Here is a 25,827-nt window from a genome sequence, read left to right as displayed (position 1 = left end):
GCGGTGCAGTAAATAATAGAAATGTTGCCAAAGATAAATATCGCAGTTCTGCCTAAAATTCGTCCGCGGAAGGAAGGGCGAGGGGGAGAGGCCCTCTCTTTAGTTATGTCATTGTTTGATGATATCGTGATGTCTACGACGGAAGTGTAAAGAAGATACGGAACAGCCGGTCGACAAGCCTGTGAAATATAGAGAATATTATGTTTCCATCGTCGCGGAGAGGTATCGGCCGATGTGTCGCGTTCTCCGCCAGCGGCAGTGCAATTAACGTCGCAGAAATGGCGTTATCGCGACGCCGGGCCGTCAACGCGATTCGCGTGCACGACGAGACATTTTAACGCGCCGTGCGCGCGCGTCATCGTTACCTGTTAATTTATAATAAGCAACCGACAATAAAATCTCGAATAGGTCGGATCGCGCGCATATACGGTGGGAGCGGTCGACGGCTTCGTCCTTTCTTCGCCAAGACGTGTACATGCGCGCGAAAAGAAGGAAAAAAAATCTAGAAAAGCAAGACGTGACACCGCGATCTAAAATGGTTTAAAAAGTAGACTCATTTCCTTACTTAAGAACACAATAACTCTTTTTTCGCGATATTGTTGCCGCAATCAAAATTAATGATAAAAAGTAATTGGTATCAAGATCATTGTAATTTCGAAGTGTAAAATTCGTTTAAATACGACAGTCGCAGGATTACGCTAAATTGCAGAAACCATCCTTCTTGACTATTCTTTTTACGATATCACCGCGCAAAGTGTGGTATCGATCTTGCGGTACCTGATACCGAACGAGCGAAACTATCGACACTCCATTAAATTTAAGCATCGCGATATCCCTTCTCTTATTTCCGATCGCGCGATATTCATGACCCGACGTTGGCGAGTTAGGACCGCCATAAATACATCCGGATGGGTTACGGAGTTATTTTCATAGCCGCGGCACGTTACGTTCGTCGTTGGCAATGATACGCGACGAAACCCGCGATTCGAATACGTTCAAAGCCGTCGGGATTTAATCGGTGAGCCATCAGAATCGGCGCCATGAATCGTTGAGAAACTTCCAGGCTACCGAGAGATTCCGAGAAGCATCGCAAACACGATGATCGTTATTCCGGACTTCGAAGCGATGCTTTGAGAATAAAAGGGATCGAATTCAGAAAATTCATAGTATGAGAGAGAACTAATAGCGAATTCGATCGGACGCTCTAGCGCCCACTAGTGCGTCCAACCACAAATTCGCTATAAGTTATAATAAGTAAAAAATTTTTGCTCTTTTATAAATGCTGATTTTTTTCACCGCGTGTACCCTAACATCCGGTCATCAACGGAGGCGTAAAAACGTCACTCCTCGCGTCGAGATCTATATATTTATTCCAAGTGTACCAAGATCATATTTTCACTCACCAACTCGTGGAGAGTCTTGAGATCGTTCGTGACGATCTGCGGCTGCGGCCCGTATATGAGGCAAGGTTCCTCTTCGTACTCGTCATCGCTCTCCTCGTTGCCGGCGCCGTTCGCCGCTTTGTTCTCGGCGGCGATCTCGCGGTCGATCTGCCTCTCCATCTGCACGAGCAACGGCGCGAGCATGCCGAACTTGGCGCCGCGACGCGCCACCTCCAGCAGGCATAATATTACGTGTCGCTCATTCTTACGCATTATCAGATCCTCGGTCTCGAAGAGTAGGCACTCGATGATGCCGAGGCTGTTGCGGCACCAATCGATGAAGTTCGAGACGTTGTCGCGGGCGAAGAAGGTGCCGGCCTTGGCGTTGGGCAGGTAGGGCACGTCGCCCACCTGGCTCATCGGCAGCGCCAGGGAAGTTATCGAGCGTGTCATCGGCATCTTGCGGGCCTGACGCCGGACCACGTAGTCCGTCGCATATTTCCGCACGTTGTTCGCATGCTGGAAGCAGAAAAAAGTCACTTTGCATCATCTGATACGGGACAGAGATATGACAATTTGGTAGCGAGAATGATAGGAAGAAGAATCGCGCACGCACGCGTTTTTACTAATTTAATTGGCCTAAGAGAAACGTGATTACAATACTTTTAAATCTTGAAGTAAATTTCCCTCTTTCTTGCTCTCTCCCTTAAAATTAATATTTATTAAATCATAAGTATTTCTTCTCTCTAATATCATAATGGCATAATTTAGGGCGTCCTGGATTACGATTCATAATACTCACAATTTAAAGTGTGTCACGTATGCATCAATGTTTCACGACGCTTATAACAAATGTCGATATTTTATTTCTGTCGCCTGGAGTGTACGCGCGTAAAACACGATATTTCATTTCACGCTATTCAACACTTTCTCATATACGTACGTGTCGTCTCCTCTTACATCATGCGCACACATATACGTTATTCAGATGCGAGACTTGACGCGGCATCAAAATCCTGGATTTACCGCGAGCATTGAAATGGCCAGATGGCATCTGATGACCGTCATCCCCCGAGAAAAACGGCCTTAATGCAATATATCACGTTATTGATTTAGATGAGTGAGCAGCTAAAAAGAGATTCGGGATGCGCACGCCCTTGTATATATGTCAAATATCAACGGGGAACAGCGATGATGGACAGCAAAGAAGTCTGATCGCAATATGAATTAAACAAAAGAGATATAAAATATTCATTTTTTTTTTAACTTCTACAAGTATAATTGATAAATTGCAATTTTAAATATTACAAATTTTATAGCTATAAATCTTCCATTACTTTTTTAAGACAGGAGTTAAATAATACCTAAATAAGAGGAAAAATTTAGTAACCGTAACTGACTCTTCGCTTTGTTTTTCTTCGGAACGTTCTGCTTTTCTTGCCTCCAATTTGACTACAATCAGCACATATATCACTGACGATAGTGTTATTTCATCCCTTTAATCTCTTTCCGTTTGCTCAACGCTCGTTTTCCGCCGAACATCTGCTCAAACGACCGTGTCAGCTAACTGGGTGCTCATTTTAATGACAGTTCGTTGAACCTCCTCCGCTGCTCAAACAGAGTTGACGCGAGATGACTCGCCGAAAGATATTTGGGTTACGTTGGAAAAAGAAGAGACCGCGCGCAGTACGACCTGGAACAGTCAGCCCCGCTAGAAAGTCCCCGGCTTGTTTAAACAAAATCATATTTCGTCCGTGCAAACATCGCGCCTTGCGCGCAGGCAGCGTGCGTCCGCTCACGTGCGACGCCGACGCATCGAGTTTCGATGTCACGTTCACGCGGCTAATCCCCTGTTACCAATAATTCTTATTCTTCAGTGACAGTTTTATAAAATTATTAAATAATTTGCAAAAAATGTTATTATCTCAATTATTAATCAATAATTAATCAATATAATTCTATCTTATATTTACGGAGTCTTTGTAGCGAGCCTTTTTAGTTTTCTATCTTCGATATCTATATTATCTATATTTCAATTTCTTTCAGTAGGAAGAGAAAGATTCTAAACATTTGGAAGCAAATTTTTATAGTCTGGTCCGTCAAACTTTATTTTTTGCCCAACGGCAATCAATTAATTGTGTTGTAAAGTTCAGATTGCTAAATCGTCGGCTATTTTCACGCATCTTCAACGCGAGATCGAAATCAAGCCTTCTACGAAAAACCTCCGGTTAAAACGAGATCACGACGCGCATTTTACGCGGACAGGTTTTAGGGAACCCTGTGAAAATGTATTTCTCGTCTGCACGTGGACGCCATAAGGTTGCGGAGCTGTTTACGCGCGCGCTCCTCGACGCACACTCGTAAAAATCACATCTAACGGCATCCGGTTGTTTCGTCGGCCTGTCTCGATACTTCCCGAGGGATAATATAGAGATTAGACGAGAGTCCGCCAACAGGCAGTTACGACTGAACACGAACGACGATAATGACAATTCAACAACCGGATCGTTTTGTCGAGGACTCTTAAATGATGACGAGAATGTTCATCAGGGAAATGTACGATCAAACTCGGGAATGAAAACGATACGAATGCATTTTTTTATACTTAAGATAAGCTGTGTGCGTATTTAGAAAGTAAAAAAGATAAAATAAGCCATCTTTTGAAAATTTTGATGATGAAAGAAACCACTCTAAAGCAAGAGAAGTCATTTCTCTCTTACATTAGTGTACCTGTCTTTAATCATCCGTATAGGCGAGCTGAAAAATTAACCAAAAGGATAGGCGATTCATAAAAAAAAGTTGATTCCCGATAAAAGTCGTCCTCGAAGTATTTAATTACTATTTTGTTTCTTCTTTTTTCGTGTACTGAATACTGAAAAATGTCAGTAATATATTACGTTTATCTGCTCGACCGACATTATAGCAATACTTTTTTTCTTTTAACTGTACCTTCCAATCGCAATCCGATCTCAAGCCTTTCGATATTGCGTTGAGCATCACTGGTGAGAGGAAGAGTCGCGCTTATAAAAGACGAGAAGTGGCGCATATGGTAATACGGTCGGCAGATGAAGCGACGGCGGGATGTCACATTACGTGGCCCCTGACCCCTCTCGGTATCGTCGTCGCCTACCACGGACCAATATGTCTAATGAAAATGGCTGCTGCACATTCTATGTTTGTAAATTGGAGCGGTTGTGCGAGGCGTTTCATTGCGCTCGAGGGGGAACGCATACGAGTTAAAGCGTAACGCTACACGCGGTGTGGAAGGAAGAAGGAAACCAATGAGACGTAACCAACGAGAGCGCAAGTAACCATTACTCATAACCCCGTAACTTAATTTAGTCTCCGGCCGGGGCCAGGGCTTATACGCGATAAACCGTTGTGGAAATTTATGGCTGTTCGCGGCGCGGCGCGGCGAAATGAAGCGGCGAACGCGCTATCGAAAGCGCGACCACGCACAGCCTGATCTAATCTAATTAAAATTATTATATCTATTGCGCTGTATAGACACCGTCGTGATAACGAAGCTGTTGATTATTACGTGAGTAATTTACGTGTAGAATTGCACCCTACAAAACTATTAAGGATTGCGAATCGATTAAGATTACGACTAATTATACTAACTTCAATATTAACCATTAATAATTTCAGATTAAAAAATAATCAGTAATAATATATTTCTAATGTTGAAAGAGATAAAAAAAATTTTTGATGTTAACGTTTACCAATTAAATGTATATTCAACACGCATAACTATACCTATACAGGGGAGGAATTAACGGTTTTATAAATTCTAGCGAGCAATCACCGAGAGGATTACGTGTTGTATACAACTGAAATTGACTCGCGCTCAATTTAGATTCCTGAACAAAATTAATTACTTTACAGCCAGCCGTTCTTATAACTGTACGTGACGAAATTCTTTGCGAAGAGATACCCCGCTAGGATTGTTCGCGATCCTGTCGTTCCTGCGCGCCGGAGGTTAATAAACCTCGACCGTTTGTACTCCTAACCAGTAAGACCTCGCCCGGCACAAAAGCGTCGTGAATCATCGTGTGTTCTACACGCGCGCTGTAAGATGCCTTCCAAAGCGTCGCACGCGCGAACAAGTATGTAAAATCGTGCGAACGTGCTTTCGCCAGTCTTTATGTGGCTGCCAACGACACGTCGCGAAGTATTGTACTCGCCAGGAAGTGATTCGCGTGTCGCCGTTAAGGTCAGAAGAAATGATAGATCGACGATAAATGTTTCGCAGTGAATATTCACGATAAAAATGGTGTTAGTGAAAAAGGAGAGGAAAACGAATATATAAGTTAAATTCTTTTACAAAAATAATCTTGATCGATTTATATTTGTGAACATCTTATTGTTAATGGATGACAACGCGATGTAATAAAAATTATCGGCATTCGCAACAAAACGGCCTATCAAAAAAAAACTCCATTGGCATTACAAGACAAGGCATATCTCCCTTCTTGACTGATCGCCTGAATTACTTAATAGACACTTAATGTCGATTAACTGATAGCCGATAGCGAGGGAGAAATATCTACCACTGTCATCTCAATGAATTATCCCGTTATCATCCACGTGATAATTTATCTAGCAGTTATTCCGAAGGCTACAAACGATCAGTTTCATTCTCAATTATTGCCTTAAGAAAAAATATAATATATAGGTTCAATATATTCGTCTATCAATAGCACTAAAAATTCTAATTGTCTTTTTGGTATGTGATTCCGAAAAATTGATTCCTGTATATAAATTATAACATTGTGATACTATTTACGTATGTAGAAAATACCGCTATTATTTACATCGATTCACTTTTCTCTGTTGGTATCTTCCGCCCCTTGAAAAGAAACGTTCCGCCGTCCCTGAAGCAAACCTATACTGAAAAGGTACAATGAACCTCTTTTAAGACCGCGAGCAGTTACGTCCACGGACGTCGACATTGGCATTAAAATGCGTCGGGACTTATAAAGGCGATCTTCGAAGGTCCTAGACCGCCCGTCGCGTCTCGCAACTGTCGGCGCGCGACGCGTCGTGGCGCCCGCTCGATTTTTCGCCGGCTATTTCCGTCCGGTGTTTTTACGACGCATCCCTTGCACCGCATTTCGGAAGCACGCGGGGGATACGGTGTATATTTAGGCACGAGGTTGAAAAAGACCACCCCCGTGCCACTCATCTCCAGTTTCGAGGGATTATGAAAAAAAGCATCCGGTCGCTGGATCCGTACTTCTAATCTCTGAGACAAAAGGAGTCGTCGGCGCGTCTCCGGCAGTTTTCGTTGCTTGTGCTCGAACGCATCTCGATGTGCATCCGTAAACCCTGTTCTTTCAATGTGTGTGTATGTGTGTGTGTGTGTGTGTGTGTGCGTTCCCGGAGAAATTAAAATATCTCCCATATTTCAGGGTTATTTGTGGGAAAGATGAAATGCCCCGTCATTAACTTTCCAATCTTCGCGGGGATTTATCGTATGATTCATTATTCGGTATATATAATTTAGGCATTTATTAACTTCTTTCGTTATTTATATCATATTTTCAATTTTTACAGGTTTTATTTATCGTATCATTATACATTCGGTGTAATTTAGACGCACTTATTAACTTCTCTCGTTTATTTATACCATATTTTACATTTTATGTGGATTATTATTTATCGTATCATATTTTACATTTTTACAAGTATTATTTATCGTATATATATTTTTAATTATTATTTAAATCTGACATTGAGAGACGAGAATAATATTAATAATAATTTCGAGATTAAAGTACTCCTACTGTAAGCTTATGTAAGCTTGTGCGAATGGTCCTTCATACTACCGACGTTTCCGAGCATAAACAAGCTAGATAAAGGACTAGGAACTCTCAATAGAAATGCTAATAGAAGACGGCAGGAAACGCTCTTGACCTCGCCTGTGTGTAATGCGTTTCCTTGGTGTGAAATACGCAGAACAAACGCGCGCGCCAGCCAGCGTTGCGCTCCGTTTTACGACTGATCTTCCGAAAAGGATAATCAGTTTACAAGGACGCGAGCCTGCGGTTATTTAACACGTGCGCATCGTATCCTACATGATACATATAGAAGATAATATGAGGTTCACCTTCGTGCCACAGACGTGTGAAAACAAAACACGATTCTAACTTACTTTATGCGCAGATGGATTGAAGTTTGCTGTCCTACTTCTCGCGCAATTAACAATTCTATTCTAGATATGATCTCAGAAGAGTCTCGCACTTTCTCTAAAAAATAAACGTCGGACTATACTCGCGAGAAAAATGGCAATTGCTTCAATGTTGATTAAGTCTACAACTACAAACTAATGAACATTTTTTTCACGGGAGTTTATTTTGTGGAAATAGAAAGATAAGGCTTTAAGTTGATTTTAAAATTGATCCGATTCCACGCTTTTCTACATCTCGCAACGTCACAGAACGGCACCAATCACCATTCCATTTACGGCATAATTCTACGGCGGAATCGAGTCTCATCAGCTTTCCACTCGATTTCAATTAACTGCAAGAAATTTCAAGGTCGCCGACCTGAATTCAGCTTCCTCTTCCAATTCCTTTTTGTATCTACGTTATGATTGCGCCGCACATATAGATCTTCCCCCCGCGATCCGGATTATTTCAAATCTGAATTTTTCATAATTTTATTTGTGGTTATTTGTGGTGATTAACAATATGGAATAAACTTCTTTTATAATAAATTTTTATAATGGATACCGCTAAATAATCTCTTTGATCTCATTGTCAAATGGGCTACACAAATATATTTTATTTATTTTCTGATATAAAGTTACTCTTGTACAATTAAAATGTTGAAATTTTATTAAAATCTTTCAATATTTACTAAACATTTAAAGGATTTAAATTATTTCTTATGGGATACAGAACTTATCTTCATAACAGGAAGGATCACTGTACATACATGATCGATTGCGCGGATGACATAAAAATTGCCGATCGGATTTGCATTCATCATAGCGCGATCGATAACGCCAACTCATTGGAGGGAAATCGCCGATCCCGTTCGCGTTTAACAGCACTGGCTCTTTGGATAACTGATAGATACGCCGATAAACTCGGTTAACGAGCGACTCGTCGCCGAGAGGTAACCCGCTCTGCCACGCGCGTCAGAAAAGTCGACGGACAATCGTCTTGTCGGGAAAGCCGAGCTCGTAACTCTTCCATTAATTGGCTCATTAATGCGTCCACAGCTTCCTCGGATCCTCGGGATCGACCCCGATCGCGCGCGATCTCGACTTAACGCGTTTGACCATCGATCCGGTTAGCCCATTAATTTATCCAAGTAATGGCCTATTAAATCTCGGCACCGTCATTTCAAAATCGTGCCGCGTTCTTTACATGGATATTACCAAGAATATTGCAGTCGCAGCTCTTAATGTAGAAAATTATATGATTATAGCATATAATTATTAATAAAAATACTTATGCATTAGTATTAATGTCGATTCACTATTGCTTCTAAAATTACACTATCTCAAATTATACAAATTGTATTATCTCAAGTATTCCACTTATCGCGTAAAAGCAACATTTTATTTTGTCCAAAATGTATGTGAAAATAAAATAATAATAAAATAATATTTTTATTTAGGGAACAAATTTTAGTACTCTTTAAATTATGGATAGTCTTGATGGTTACTATCTACTTTCACGATTAAACTGACTTGCTTAAACAGGCTTTAAGGTCTGCAAGGGACAAGCATCAGGGATGCGCCCGATATAGTGCCCGCCATAAATTCTAATTCCGAATGAGAGAGAGGAACGAGCGAAAAAAAAGCAGATGGCGACAATTGCGGTTAATTAATCGCGCACGCTGCGCATCGCCTGGAATTCCGCGACATAATCCGGAATCCGATAAGAAGAAGGCCTCTCTTCTTCTTCTTCTTCTTCTTCTTTTTCTTCTTCTTCTTCTTCTTTATATAAACATGGTTATATGGGATTATCATTGAAACGGCGTGAAACGGCATCGACTCGGTGTCCTTGTAAGAAAATCACGAGATAATCTTCAAATTGCGCGCTATGAATGTACACTATTAAAAGTAGCACGTAGGATATATTACTCTTAAGAATAAAAATCTTACGCGGCATTATGCGTGAATAACTTCAACTCAAGAAGAAGACATGCATGTCACAAATAGGTATAAGACGGAGTGATTGATTATTTTCATTGAATGTTCGTGACATAATTGGTTATTATTTTTAGATCGATAACGCATGGCGGTACAGCGCTCGGAGATAGTGCCAGACGATTTCTATATATGGTTCACCATCGGGGCGCCCGGTATTTGTCATTTCCGACAGGAAAGGCCGCGCGCCGTCGCTTCTGGCTCCTTTCGCTTTCGGGATATATCGCGCGATCGTGATTAATATGGATTGCCTGTCGACCTTTAACCGTATGACAAGTGCCATTCTCGAATTTGCTTTGAAAAACGTACGCTTCTTGCGCAGCTACTTCATATCGAAGGCCTCTCTCTCTTTCTGTACATCATATACAATTCACCGGACCGTCAGGTTTATTTTTGGACGATTGCGCGAAAAACATCCTTTTAATTAATTGTAAAATAAATCATTATTATGTAAAATAAACTATTCATTATTGCCAAGAATCGCAGGAAAAATTTTTTGACAGTAAATGTATCCATTCTTTATGACAATTAATTTTTCGGGAAACTATAGACGTTATATTAAGATTTTATCTCTATAATCATCATAAAAATATCATATTACTATATATAATTCTCCGAAGTCATTACTGTTTGTATAAAATTAGAAATAGTCGTTACGAGATGGCATAGACGAAGGCGTCAGTATAAAATATTAATTTCCAAGCAGAAAAGAATTAAGATAAAAAAGTCTCTAAAAAATTAATTTTTATCTCCTTAAATTAAATCTCCGTAAATATTACGTCGCGAAAGCAGTGTTATACAAAAAATAATGCGTTATCATGCATATAAAAAAATTGTTATTAAAAGATTATAGGAAACAAAAGGTTCGGGCAATTGAAATAGGAAGCTACAGCACGTATTGCATGCAGGCGCCTGAACGTTTCCCCCGCCGTAAACAAAGTACAATAAAAATCGCAGTCTGTAAAAGTTAACCGCGAACGATAGAAAAGGGAGGGAAAAGTAGAAGAGAGCCCCCAGAAGTGCCAGTATCGAGAGCAGTAGGATTTCTTATCGTCCCTCGTCGCGCACCTTTATTATACTCCCCGTCTCGCCACTCGTCACGGCTCGTAAAGTCGATATATGCAAAAGCACTGCTCCTTCCCCTGCATCGCGTGTTTCTGTTCGACTGCTGCAACCCAATCCTATACCCCCCTGCCACAGGTAAGAAATTCCAGTACCTCACCGCCGAGATCCGTCGTAATCCTTAGGCCCGATTCAGGCTTGAAATGCCTCGCGCCTCGTTCTACAGTTCGAACGTGCCTAATGCTAAATCTCGGGTCTTACCGTTAGCTTTTCCATCATCACTTGATTGCGTAGTTTCAATCAGATTTAAATTGCGTACCACATTTCGACATAATCGGCATCTTTTTAATTTCTTCTCCCTTTTTCTTGTTATTCTTTATGACCTTCGTTTCTTTCGAAATCCGATAACCGTGCGGATGCGTACGAATTAATGTTAATAGTCCGATCTAACGTTGATGTAAAAATCGCACTATTGCCTCATCGTAGCCTGTATCGGGCTTTAAGGCGCATATACTCGATGCACCGGTGACTTTGTCCGAGTTGGCACATAAGGAGCGCGTTGCACGCACCGCGAACGAGCTGCCGCGGTTTTATCGTCCTCTGCCTACTCTAAATATTTCTCCGGCATAAATTTATATAACGACAACGGTGGCGCGCCGCCGCTAATAACGAGCACGGTCCGGCCGATATCCCGCGGCATTTATACGAGCGTACGTGCTCCGCGCCGATCGGATACCCGTCGCGGATCCGGTGGGCATTATGGGCGTGCGCGACGGGGCCCGTGGCGATGAATGGAGCTCGTTTTGGTCGACTCGAGTGGCCGCGGTGGATCGTCGTCGGCAGATCAGTGAAAGTCGTCGACTCGAGCCTCGATCCGGCACGCGGGCCGATCCACGCTGGATCGCGATTGATCGGGCGCGGTATCGTTACAGGAACCATTAACGGATCGAGCCGTGATCTGGCATCGCGGGTAATAAAAGTGTAAAAATTCACGGCATTGGAAAGTCATCTATCGAGCAACAAATTTTAATTAGCGTATTAATAATGACGCATTGTGCTTACGGCTCTTTTCCCTTTCTCGCGTTCCCAGCCATGAATCAACCGATAATATTCGCAGCCAGCGCTGTTCTATCGCTGCGGCACTTATCTCGGCTCGCGATTGCATATACAAACGCGCAAATCTTAAACTCGTAATTTCCACGCGCTCGTGATCCGGCATAAGAGCGTCGCGATTGCCGGCCGCATTAATCGGGTAATTAAACCATTATTCATTGTGTCTTATATTTTTTCTTAAACGCTCCAATTTGCCGTGCCCTTAATGACTCGTTAAAATTGCTTTAATAATGCCCGAGCTAATAAGCTGACCGTGTACACCGTCGACAGCCGATCGGTCACGCTACGAATGACTACTCTATCCGTCGCTGCATATGTCGAGTGGCATGGTCGTGTGGGAGATACAGGTTGTACGTATGTACTTTTTTTTTGTTTCAACACCGCGCGTCAATAAGAGCCAGTGATTTTAGCATACAGGTTTTACTCGTTGTCGCTTATTGACGAAAAAGTAACATGTACGCGCGTGCTGTCACATGCATAATTTCAACTTCGTTTAAGTAAACATCTATATATTACGTATGTCACGGAAAAACTCATTTTTACTATAAATATCAAAAAAGAGAAAGAGAATATATACATACTCTCTTCGCGCATTGATTTTTAAAAATATAAATAAGAAAATTTTTTTAAATAATTAAATAAATAAAGAAATGATTATTTTTTATAATCACGATTCTCTATTAATTAAATTAAATTAGATTATTAATTAATATTATCTTTAATTATGTAATAAGCAAAAATAGATTTCAGGTTAAAAAAAAATCATTGAATTATCATAACAAAAATTATGTTATTGATGATTTATAACGTGCGCGAATTTTTATTGCCAGAATAATTGTGATATTTATAACATTTTAATAAGGATGTAGACAATAAACGGCCGGAGAAATAAAAGAGTTCTTTAATGACACGCTGTACTCTTCCCACTCGCATTAAGTTCAATCATAATTCACGCCACGCAGGACGAAGAGCTTCCGCTGGACGTCACCCGCATCCTTCTTCCTCCTTGTCGCGGTGCACACGTGCAGCTTTTATGCATCTTTAGCGCGTGCCGCGTGTTGTGCCGTGTGTTTGTGAATGACGCCAGCGCGTTTCGACAGGAAACTTCATATCCGAATTTTAAAGAGGAACTAATTTAGCATGACCAAAGTTTTTCCCGCACTTTTAACTCGCATTCGCACTTAATGCTCATATATAACTAACGTCAATATTGCTGATGTCTATTATTCAGAATTATTTCGGCTTGCGTATCGCTTCGAATAACAAGTTGCCACAGAATGGATCGCTAAAAAACGCGTACTTCTAAAGGAATCACGTCTCTAATGTACGTATAGCCGCACTTTCGCGGTACTCCATCTATAGGCGGATGTTTACGAACCGGCGAGAAAATAAACGCGGAACGAACGAGAGAACCGTGACAACCGTGTTCGAGAATTGAGGTCAACAGGCATATCTCGATCGCAAGGGAAAATTTTTCGACGACGATAAGTCGCGCGCGCGCGCGATAAGGATCGCCTCGTTACGAGCGCTGTACGGCGCGCGGCGCGCGCTAAACCGCACGGACAATCGTGCTTCCGCGATATAGCTGTAAGTTGACAGGCAAATCATTGTGACACACACTCACCTTGCATAGAGCGACGCCCGTGTCCAGTCTGTCCATGAAATTGTCGAGATTGATCCTGAGCTCCGGATACAGGGCGTTCAACCATTCCGCCAGGTCCTCCTTCATCGCTATCAGGTACTCCTCCGAGGATTTGAACGGCCTGTACGACCTCCCTTCCAGTAGCACCGACATGATTTTAACGATTCGAAAACTGAAAATAGACATTAAATTATATTGAATTAGAATGTGTATATATACTATATATATATTAAGTTTATCTTTATATATAGACAATTATTTATTTCTTTCTCTTATTCTCCTTTCTTTTTATTTTAATATTACAAACTAAACAGATAATATCTTGAGCACTTTTAAATTACTGTTAACTGATATCACATTTGCTTTAAAATTTGAAGATCACATAATAACTTAATAAAGTATATCGCATTACATTTATACCGTTTTATATCGACAACGAGTTTTAAGCTGTTTGACTTTATACTCTAGATTTGGGAGCTCTGCGGCACATGCACTTTTTCACATCCGCTTATTTAGGATGTTCGGCGAGAACTGAAACGACTTTGTTAGGTGCTATTACGACAAAGGACTTCCGCACCTTTTTAGACCCACGTGAATCCTAAGGGATCAAATGGGATCTTTTACAGGTTGCTCATATGGGACACCTTTTAACACATAATTTTCAGATTTTTTAAATTCTTAAAATCCTTGAAGTTTTATCAACTATTCTAACTGTTTGACTTTTCAATCAATTAATCATAATAATTATTTCCCTAACTTGCATTTATCATTATCTTTTCTTATTAATTTCTTGTCTTTAATCAATTTTTTGTCAATTATTTTTCTATCAGTTTTACTTTTCTTTTCTCCTTCTTTATTCGACACTTGGCTGTGTACATATTCTGAGTGTAAAAATATAACAGTATAATTTAAAAAAAATCAAATTTATATAAATTAATTGCGTTTAATATTTAACTGCATTTATCGCATCAAATTTGCGATATGCGTTGAGTTAAAATTTTATGATTTCAACTCTTGAAATACTTATCCCGTATCATGATCAACGATTATTAATCGTTCCGACGAAAGCTACGTTCGCCACGCACGGGAATTGCAATGTGCCGCTAACGGGGCCCCGATTCGTTTTCTCACGCGATATTTCCACGTCTAGATACCGTTGCGTATGCAAATCCGCGGGCATTATTTCGCAGATGCGAGAGGCAGATTATAAACATCCAATGTATAAAAATCGCGGGGCTCCGCCAGACAATGGCCACTCCGGGTGTCGCTGTTGACAATGGCGCGGTCATCCCCGCGATATTTTCCCCCTATGCTCGTCATACAGCCACCCCATATATATATATATGTGCGTACTGCACATTCTGCATACTCCCCATACATGAAAATCGCCATTGTGAGATTCAGATTAACCGAAAACTTAGGTAAATTCTATTTACGAACTTTGTTGTTAAAGTACGTGCATATAACTTGAATTATTTGTATGCGTATTACGTAAGTTTCTTCTTTTCAGCAAAATAGCACAATATTCTCTTTGTTCCAAAATAGAAAGTTTAATTGTCTGGAACTAGCGCTAGTCTCATTTGGCCAATTGGTCCAATATTGTAAACAAATACACATAGATTACAAAAAAAATGTTATTGACTGCCAAAAAATTGAATAATATTCTTTCAATATTTTTCCTTCCGCGCTGTTTAACCACAATACATGTTTATTTCTGAATAAATAAACACGCTTTACATACGTTCACGTATGTCACATTGAGTCATTTAGTATTTAGTTCCTGCTACATTTCCACACAGCGACCATGTATATAAATCTCCATCAACAGCATTGCGCGCAACTCGTAGAGTGATGTACAGGTAATATCGGGATCGGGAGCTCTCGTCGAGACTCGGCAATGTCGCAAGTGAACTCATTGTAAGACATGGTCGCGCCGATACAGCGACTGAAATTCAGCGCTCGAGTTTCGCTGAATGGAAATCTCGGTGACGAACGGGACTTTGGTATTTGATAAATAAGCCTATACGCCGCGCGTCGCGGCGGATTAATGAGTAGACATTGCGCCAGCCGAACGGGCACGAATGAATTAATGCGCCTGACTGCGAATTCAAAAGGAAGTGCCGTGACAGGCGCGGGATCGGCGACCGTCAATAAATTTCAGAATGTTTGCGTGCCGATCTGCGTGAATGAGCGGAAGGTCGGTTTCCGCATACGCTAAAAATGTGTCATCGGAGACTGTGTCATTTCCTTGAACTATTAATTAATGTTAGTTTACACATATAATATTATACTTGTTTGAGAGACGGCTATTATAGGGCAACAGATGTATTTTATCCTTCCAACAATTCTGAGGTCATTGACTAGTGTGCGAAATTAATTATCCTCTTTCGCTTCTTAAACATCCTAATTTTCCAACCACCGGCATGCGCTGACCAGAGAGAAGATAATCGTGGGAAATCATCCGTCACAGGCGCGCCGCCGACATAATATATCCGACTGCGACAAAACACTCCATTCATGGGACCCCACAAAACCTCGTTTCCATGCGGTCTGGCCTCCCCCCCTTAACTCGACGTCAAGGATTGACCGAAACGAGCTTGAGAATCATTTTCGAGATCAGAAGAGGAAAATCTCTTTCTCAGTAATATACGATATGGCACGATAAAATTTATTTAGGAGAGGGTTAATTGGATTAGTTCGGAGTTATGAAAAGTTCAAAGTTGAGGAATAAAATATGTCGTCGTCTGATCGAACTCTAAAAGGAAATATCAATTCCGATTTTTCGAAGGAACACAAATGAAGATAGACGCGGCGAGTTTGGAGCCGACATTTCTCATCCCTGTGCGTTCAAGCCTATAATTTATTAACGTCTACGGCATTATGTAAAGGACGACGGAGGGAGGAAAAAGAGAGAAGGAAATGAAGAGAAAGATCGGAGGACATGAGAAAGGAATTAGCGCGTAAAGGGGACGCGCGGGAGCGGTTCGTGGAGGCGAGAGGGATTGAGATGAGGGATTCCTTCGCCGGCAGCCACACGATCGCGGGATCACGATTTACGAAAGGTGACTGCGAAATGTCATCGTATCGTGTATCCCCGCGATACGACGCACGCGCTCCTCGTTCGCGCGCGTCTCGCCTCGGGCGGCAACACGCCCCACGTCGTCGGCGCCACGCGCATACTGCATCGGGTGCATTATTATGCACACACAAGGATTGAAAATGCCAAAGTTTAAGTCGATTGCGATACGCGGACCGCGGAAACGGCTCGTCTAACGGAACGAACAACTTGAGCGACGCCTTATCGACCCTCCTTCGGCGAATGCGCGTGATAATTTATGATACGCTTATCTCGTATCCATGCATGGAATTCTGTATCCAGATACGCTACGGACTTGATAAAATGTATCGCGCATTAAATGAATGGCGCGATACGGCCGTACAGATTTAATGATTTTAATTTAGTGACGCGAGTGATCAAAGGCACAATTTGTTATATGACACGACGCGTTATTGAAATGTTTCGCATCAATAAAATATTTTAAAATTATGTTGTCACAAAGCGAAGAATAAATTAAAACGCACTCAGCGGTATACATGGTGGATGAAAAACGACCGAGCGTCCGAAGGCGACTGATGGCTAATTTACGAGCTAATTCGTGGCTTTTTATCACCGCACTCGCGAAAGGGCGAAAGCGGCAGTTGCTGAATCACAGCGGGGTTGCGAGCGTGTAAAACGTGTCGTTGCGCTTCACGGAGTTCGCCGTGGCTTTCATAAATGTCGGCGCAGCGCCAAGGAATCTATTAGGGATGCACGCGGATGCACCGTGGAATTTAATCCTTAAACGTGCGCGATTCACGCGCGCTATCTTTGCAGCCAGGCGAAAGGCGCGTTCGGGAATTGATAGCGCGTCCTCCTTTATTTCGCAAAGTGGTTAACGGGATTTTATGTGTTCCTACACACGGATCCACGGATGAATAATCGATGACTTTGCAAGTACTAAATAACGAAGCGCATTTCCAATTTGACGCCGGGGTAACACAGATGTCGATTATCGTTATGCGTTAATGTTGTCAACCAACGTGATGGTATTTCATTTACCGGCATAGCCAGCTTCGCGATTGCCATCTACATAATTGCCGTGTTTTTTCAGATGCGAAATTCCGTTATGACAGACACTAATAAAATCGGTATAAATGGGCTGAAATTACAGCCCGTTGCTTGAAACTTGAAGCCCGAAACTTGAAACCAAGTCACTGAAATTTATAGAATGTGGAATTTGTAGAGCGTGGAAATAACATTTTTGGGTTGTATTGGAAAAAAAATATTAAACAGACTAGGAATGTGTACGGGATAAAAATACTCAGATTGATGCTAAGGAGAACTTGATTTCCCTCAAGATTCTGCGAGACTATATAATCGCGCTCCCGACTTATCTGCGTATGCAGCTCTTCGTGACATCGCGTAGACGCGACGTGATGCACCGTTATGTCAGGTGTAACGCGCCTTTAAAGTACGCTCACGTAGGTAAACTTACGAACGCGCTTTCATATAGGGAACAACCGTGCGCGCGATATCCGTAGGGCAGCAACTTCTTAATATTCCGTCCCTTACGTGCCGCTCAATGGAATAATAAGAAGCCGACGAGGCTCGTGGAACCCTTTCTCGACGAACGTCTCAGCGCGAACAATGAAGTCGCGTTTGATGGAAAATGAAATGGCGCAAAGCTAGAAAAACGTACGAGCAACGTCGCGCTCTTCGGTCTCTCTCGCGGGCGTTAAACCTTTCAGGACGTCCTCCTCCGCCGATCGTGTCGCTGCATAGCAACGGACACGATGAGACGGGTGAATAGAATTAAAGGCCGAACCGGATTAAGTAAAAATATATATATATCTAAACGTCTTTACGAGTCGCCCGGCGACTCAATTCCGACCGCCTCGACTTGCTTCGTCATTTTTATCTGTCGCCCATGCGACGTTTACGAACGCGCGCACGTATATATACAATTCCGATCCCCACGACTTATTTTACTGACTCTTCTAATCGCCAGGAAGCAGTTACTCTTACGCTCTATTACTATAATTTCTCTGGGGCGCGCGCGAGTTAAGTTCATATAATCCGATTCATCCTCCCCTCATTCATCGTCGATTACGATAAATATTATGCAGGATGAGTTATGTAAAAAGTAACCATGTAATATAATAATCGTGCGTGAGCGGTGACGTTTTGCAGAATTACACGTACCTGTCGCAGACACAGGTAGCGTTTCTTTCACAAATCCGTATATCGAGGTCCCGTCTTAGGTAAGGACTTTATGAGTAATTACGAACAATTTTCTGATGCTTTATTATATTACCCCGCGTTCTCCGGCGATTTCACATTAGATCCTTTATAATCTTGCAATTTATAATTATAAATACCGCGTGTGTGATATACATACGCGCAAGATGTGAGAGGCGTACGCGAGTGTTGTTGCGCTCGATCGGCCGCCGCCGGCCGCGCAATTTAATCGCGCGCGCGTTAAAGTAATGTTACGTTATACGCGAGCAATGCGACGACAACATTCTTGCGTCGTACCAAAGATAGCACCGATATATTATTAAGGGAAAACAAGATCGCGATAAATTGAAAGTCTCGCTGGCGTCGTAATTATGGCGATGGCCGATGTGATAATTTCGCGAAAGGTAAATATATATAGAAAACGAATCCGCCCGGGTACGTATAATGCTTCGTTTCATGCAAGCCCAATGAGGCGCGCCGCGCAATTAACGGTCATTTGCTCTTTTACAACCCATTAAATATCAACTATGTTCGCGGCCTTTTTTTTCGCCACGAGAGTCGTCCCACGTCCCAGGATTCCGCGTGATTATTCGCGACTCGACAAGACGCATCCATTTCATTTTCGATAAATGTGCTCCGTGGCAGAAGTTTAAGCGTCCGTGTAACGCTTTAAAAACAAAAAAAAAGCTACAAGAGATAAAAAGTTGCGTGACGGTGCCTTCGTCATAGATTTACATAGCAGAGATATTCTACAGATCTGTCAATTTTGTCAGACTTGACCAACTTTCCTAATTTAATAGAAATAGGCCGATATATATACATACGTTTGTGCTACATATATTCCGTTCCTCCATTATTCATAAAATATTATGAATTATCTGTTTGTCGCATAAGATATGCACAGAATTTTCGCAACGACACAACGACTTTCGAATACATCATCATATAAGATACTTCTTCTCAGGATATTTAATACCGCAAACTGTAACACTTAGCTTTTATCGCGTCATAAACATTCTACGATTATTCTATGTAGGTGCTATTTCTTCATGTACCAAGAAGAGATACTCGGAGAACGGGAGGCAATGCAACCGTAATGATTACATCGCGGGGTGGAAGAGACTCGGATTCGAGATATCATCGTCGTCGAGATATTAAAAGCCCACTCACTTGCATAAGAATGACAGCGTTTCTTTGTCCGAGGAAACGGTTTGTTTTAAAATTCCTTACTAGTATAACGATGCTCTGAAGTGTATAAATATAATCCTGCACGAAACACACATCGCGATATATAGCGGCATTTGTGTCTCCAAAACCAAAACAAACACAACCAAACTGGTAAAAAGCCGGCGTCATTTACGCCTTCCCGTCTAAAATTAAGTATTTCTGGCGAGAAAACTATATTTAGATCTTTACACACGATAAATTCTTCTGTAATCTTCTGACAAAATAAACCTCGTACAATTATTTAAAAAAAAAGATCATTCAGTTTCGATTTACATAATAGATGTCGCGAAATCGTCGAAAAATAAATCGCTGATTCTAATAACAAACGATATTACAGCGTCCCATTCAATGTAAAGTACGGACAGTCATCTCGATGGGCGCTGCATATCCGGGAAACCGGATGTGTCTGCCGGCGCCTGTTCCCTCTCGCGCGCAACGCGCGTCGAGTTACGCGACGCATAATTGCGCTCGAACGTGCACCGATACCGGGATCCGATAAGCGGTCCGGCGCGGCGTCGGCGTGTTCGTAACGCCTAACGATTTCATTCATTTCGCACGACGGAATGAACCTGTTCCCGGCGACGACGACGAGCACGACGAGCTCGGCGCGGCGCGGCGCGGCGCGGCGCGGCTAACGCCCGCGCGCGTAGCCGAGCGCGAATGCAAATCCGCGTCGCGCATGGTCGCGCATGGCCCGCGTTGCAACGAGAAACGCGATATCTTGGGACTACGCGCGGGACTCGATAACGTCCGGAGCACCGACTCCGAAGTCGTTTATCATTACGCGCCGGCCCGTAAAGTTAGCTTCGAGCGCGCCGAGATTGATCACCTCCCGCCTCGACCGGACTTATTGCCCTCCCCCACGCGTCTTTCGTCTGCTCCTTTTTCTCCTCCGCTCGTGGAGGTCCATTTCCATAAGCGTATTGACAATCGCGCGCGAGCACTCGAGGCTGAATCTCGAGGACCCGCGAATAAAGGCGCCGGTCTTCCAGCTGAGCACCCTCTAAATCACGAAAACTTCAATTCCAAGTGGACCGAAGAATCCGTAGGCAAGACAAAAATTCGTTTCAAAATCAATGCCTGAAATAAGAAAAAGCAGCTCCGCGCTTCTCTGACATCATAATTTCTCCCGTGGGCATCCTCCGCGCACTTTCGAAACTAAAGGCTCGGTTTTCGTCATAATCTCCCCTCGCAAAAATTACACACTCCTTGATCGCTCTAAGGATCGTGCTGTCATCGTGCGGGATATCAAAACGCGCGTACGCACTGAAATCCAACTTAATCCGATGCACGAGGCGCATGGCACGTCTCTCGCCAAACGCATCTCGACAGCGCGTATAGCCCGGCGATATACGGGCAACTGATTTTCCGGCGATGCAACGCCGTTGACAGCCATTCATTAATCGTGATGTTCGGTATACGTTGTAATCTGCTGGCCGGCGTCGAGCGCGAGCGAGAGATGGGATTAACGAGAGAGAGAGAGAAAGAGAGAGAGAGAGAGAGAGAGAGAGAGAGAGAGAGAGAGAGAGAGAGAGAAAGATGTTTCGGCCGCGTTATCGTCGCGTTTTTTTAACGATATTAAACCTTTGCAAACCGCGTAAGGGCCTCTCGTGTTTCTCCGCGAGATAAGTCCGACGTGTATCCCCCTTTCTCTCATTCTATCCGAGCACTGATTTGTTGCGGCCGCGTATATTTTACAGATTTTACGATTGGTGGTATATTCCCGAGCGACGAGATGTAAAACTAGCTAGTCGGCTGTTAGTTAATCATTTTCTGTATATGTCAGCCGGTTATTAGAGACTCCCATGTTTTCGTGCGGTTAACGCGCAGTTTATACAGCGTTAATCATTTCGTCGTCTTTATATATCAGCATTAATTAATTCTATATTACACGTTATTTAATGTTCAACTTCTGTTTAGAAGTTGTATACATAGTCAGATTGCAGCGCAATTCCGTTGAACATTTTGAAGAGGTAGCAATCAATTTCCCGTTACGCGCACAGAGAGAAGTCGTCGAGGCATTCCCGACACGAATATCCACGATAGTTTGGTCTGGAAAGTTAGATAACAAACTAATAGCGTCATTAGTCCTCAACGCTCGCTGTTATACCAATGTGAAATCGTTAGCCATTTTTCGATCTTCGCGAAAACTCGTTTACGCGAAGCGAAGCGGGCGCAGGAGAGCGAGACTATAAATATTTATTCCGAGACCCTCGTTTTCGCGAGCTTCGTCCTTTGATCGAGAGATATTTCGCATTAGCGAGCGTGATAAGTTGCATGTCCAGTCGCTGCAAAGCGCATCCTTCGCGGACGCTCGGCGCTCGGCGCTCGGCGCTCGGCCGAAGCGAGCGAGACTGGACACAGAGCGAGCAGGGAACGCACGGCTGGTTCTCGCTGCCCCTCTCGAAAGAAAATCTTATGAATGAGCGGGTTCCCCATTCACTTTTAACCGGAGAACAGCCGTAACGAGCAGCACACGGTGTTCCGAAGCCGCCGATGCTCGCGCAGCACGCAGTGATCTATCGCACAATGTCGAGGCGCAACAATTCGTCTATGATGTACTTGATAGAGCAGTAATAGCACACTGCGAATACCGTGTTATGTTTACCGGATGATTACAATTCCATAAGATGCGTAATAACGGCATATCATTTATTGCCTACTCGAAGCGCGAAAATAAGCTATGCCATTTGTTCTACATTATATAAATTCATTTCCGTCAGATAGTACTGTATTAACATAAAGAAATCAGTAGATAATAAAATATAGGTATTAAAATATCGAAACTTTGATGGCAATATTAGAACTTAATATAAAAGACAGAGAAAAAAACTGTTTCCACGAATTTTTCAATCACCAATCTTAAGAAATATTGCTTATTAAGACCAAATCTATGTTTTTTCCGGTAAAACCGTTTCTGCGCATACATCTATTACACAAATGAAGTATTTTTCTAAGGCAAATAGTCGTAAAAATGATGCCAAGGTGCAAGGTGCAATATGTAACGTATACGCGAGATCGATAAGGATCGAGCGAAAGTTCAATGCCGTTCAACAGTAATCGCGACGCGCAAGCATCGTCGTGCGTCGCTTATTATGCACCACGCCTGCATTTATTACTTATTGTCAGATGAGAGTATCTCGTTGCGCATCGCGCACAACGACATCGCACAGTTTGAGAGACTGACTATCTCACGCGACAAAACGCTTTGTCTCCGTCCACTTATCTCGATCGTCTTTCGCTCGCAGGAGTGTTACGCCTCCAGCGAGTAATTGCGTCGGCAATTCAATCGCCGCGAAATTATCGCGCCATTACTCGCGCGAGCCGTCCCGCGGGCGAGTACACTCGTCAACCGCGATCTAACTCGCGTACCGTTGATCTGGATCGATTACTTTTCCAAATTCTTGACCTTCTCGTCTGGTTCTTCCCTTTTAATACACATTTTTTTGCAACTTGTCTTAATACATAATTGATATAGTTATATATAGGAATTAATTAAAATGTAGTCAATAAAAATTTTTTTCTGACAGAAAAATTGGGGGTTTTTTTGAAAATATAATTAAATTTTAAATCTATGTATATTGTCAAGAAGTTACTCAATCTACTTCACTTCCGCCATGTATCACGTAGAATTATTTACGTAAGGAAAGTCACGCGATTTGTATTCTGATTACACTAATGACTTCTAATGAAGTTACTACGAAGCAACATTTCCTTACAATGGTTAGAACAATGAAGTTTTCTAATGTAAAAGTGATTTTAATGAGTGATTAAGTAAACGTAATACCGAGGAATATCCGTGGGAATGGTATAAAATTGCGATTACTTATAATTTAATTATTGTCCACCTATCGCGAATAATTAGTTATATTACGGTATTGCAAACACAATTACTCATAATTGATTAAATCATTAAATGATTACGAAGCGGAGCCTCCTTGCGATCGCTCGAACAATGAACAACTTTCTCTGGTAAAAGCAACTCTAACGGGTGATTAAGTAGCCAGAATAGGAAGGTATAATAGCATAAAATTGTATAAAATAAGGCTTTAATTAATTATTGCCTATTAGGGACTTACAGCGGGATCAATATATCGTATTATATATATGGTACTATATCATAATGCACGTTATATATTATGCACCATTATTTAAATACAATCATATCATACACATATAAATCATGTATATATACCTATAAGTATATATAATTTATAATTATTTTACACGCGCATATGTGTGCACGATGATTATAAATGAATATAATTTTATGATAATTTCACATGTGCGTAATTGCAATGCTCTCCGAGGAATTTATCTCGCGCGTTCTTCATATTGCTCGAGTTTATCTACTCGCTTGATTATCATCTCGAATATCCATTTCAAGTCAAACATTAACATATCGCGTGCCATGTTTCCTTATCAGCGTCGTCGGATAAGGGAACTCGCCAATGAGTCATCTTTGCAATGCAACAGATGCATCAGTTATTTATATGTCCTGCTGCATTGCTGGATGGTAGTCGAGATGCTCCATTTTCTCATTTAAATGGCCTAACTACCTAATTACAGGGTGTGTCGCGAGGAATTTTATGCAGACGATTCTAGCCACGATGATATTTATATATATAATCGTTTCTTGTGCAGAGATACGTTTTTTACGTATATATATAATTTTATTATATTAATCTCTCTCTATAGAAATTTTTAAAGTATCAAAATTTACATATAAAACAAAAATTGAACTAGTAAATATCCAAAGGTTAAATATCAATATAAGTCTTCTAACGCAAATATCCACAATTTAATTCGTTTTTCTAATTTTTAAATCTTTCGAATATATAATATATTAATAATAAATGTATCAATTATATATTAGATATTTAAATAAGAATAAATTAAAATTTAGATTTAAATATAAATTATATACATACATATATATTACTTATTTATATATATAACCACAATTGTGCTATCGAAATATAAAAGATACTAATATTCTGTCTTATACGATGAATCTTTTATCGCACAACGAAAACGACTCAGAATACGCCGATCACAAATCCACCTGCTTATTAATTCAACTCGAGCGTTCCGCCTTCAACGTCAATCGAGATGACGTACCTCGATTTCCTTCGTTCAATACCTACCCAATACCTATCGCGTCCTCAATAAGCATTACAAAAGCACGGTTATAATGACGTACATGCACACGGTTGTAATTTACAAAAGCGCGCATATCGAGGATGACTCGGAGTACTTACGCTTGTGCCTCGCGAGTCCCGGGGGAGGAAGTCTCTTTCCCAAATCACCACCACCAGAATCACCACGAGCGCGCGGCGAGTCCCGATCGCGCGCGCGCGCGCGCGCGCACAGCGATCAGCTCTCACGGCAGCGCGGCGGATCTTTCACTCATCGAGCGGAAAATCGAATGTCCGTCGACGCCGGTGGATTTCCCGGCGACGTACGCGCCGGGGAAGCGCACGAACGGCGGCGGCGGTGAGAAAGGGTTGAAAGATGTCAAAGATCTCGGCGAGCGCGCGCGAGATTACGGAGCCATGCAGACGGAGGAGAGGATGAGTCCTCCACGTCTCTCTTATCGCTCTTTTCCTCTTCCCGGTCGGGAGCGGTTTTCGTTTTTCGTTCGCTGCTGCGCGTACGTCGTTCAAGCGGTTTTAAAACGCGCGATGCCGCTGCGGTATACGTCTCGCGGGGTACGCGCGAACCCCATGCTCGCACTCGTCGCGTCCCAATCAGAGACTGAGGCGCCTAGAGACAGGCCGCCCGTATAAATGCGCCGCCCGCCGCCGCGCCGTGCGAGCTGGTCGAAGTGCCGCGGGTAGAAAGGGGGGAACCGGAGACCGGAGTCGATCCGCGGCGCACCGCCACGAGGGGTCACTACATCGCGATATCGTCGATACAACAACCGTAAACATAAACAATCCTTTGAATCCTTGTC

The 25,827-nt window shown here is 42.3% G+C and overlaps 1 protein-coding gene across 1 annotated transcript in view; it reads right to left on the bottom strand.

Moving 5' to 3' along the window:
- The window catches only part of LOC143896872 (GAS2-like protein pickled eggs), a 62,120-nt gene extending 36,468 nt beyond the window's left edge, over nt 1–25,652 (bottom strand). Inside the window, exons 1-3 of the mRNA XM_077404988.1 lie at nt 25,133–25,652; nt 13,349–13,538; nt 1,404–1,901 (exon numbers count right to left, since the gene is read on the bottom strand). Coding sequence (XP_077261114.1) covers nt 1,404–1,901; nt 13,349–13,519 — 669 coding nt within the window. The 5' untranslated portion in view covers nt 13,520–13,538; nt 25,133–25,652. The remainder of the gene's footprint in view (nt 1–1,403; nt 1,902–13,348; nt 13,539–25,132) is intronic.
- Nucleotides 25,653–25,827: the final 175 nt, after the last annotated feature.

This window comes from Temnothorax americanus, unplaced genomic scaffold (genome assembly GCF_048541705.1).
Source record: "Temnothorax americanus isolate GAGA-0224 unplaced genomic scaffold, ASM4854170v1 Scaffold2, whole genome shotgun sequence".
NCBI lineage: Eukaryota > Metazoa > Arthropoda > Insecta > Hymenoptera > Formicidae > Temnothorax > Temnothorax americanus.
Note: the sequence above shows the minus strand (reverse complement) of the source record. Positions and strands in the feature narration are given on the sequence as shown.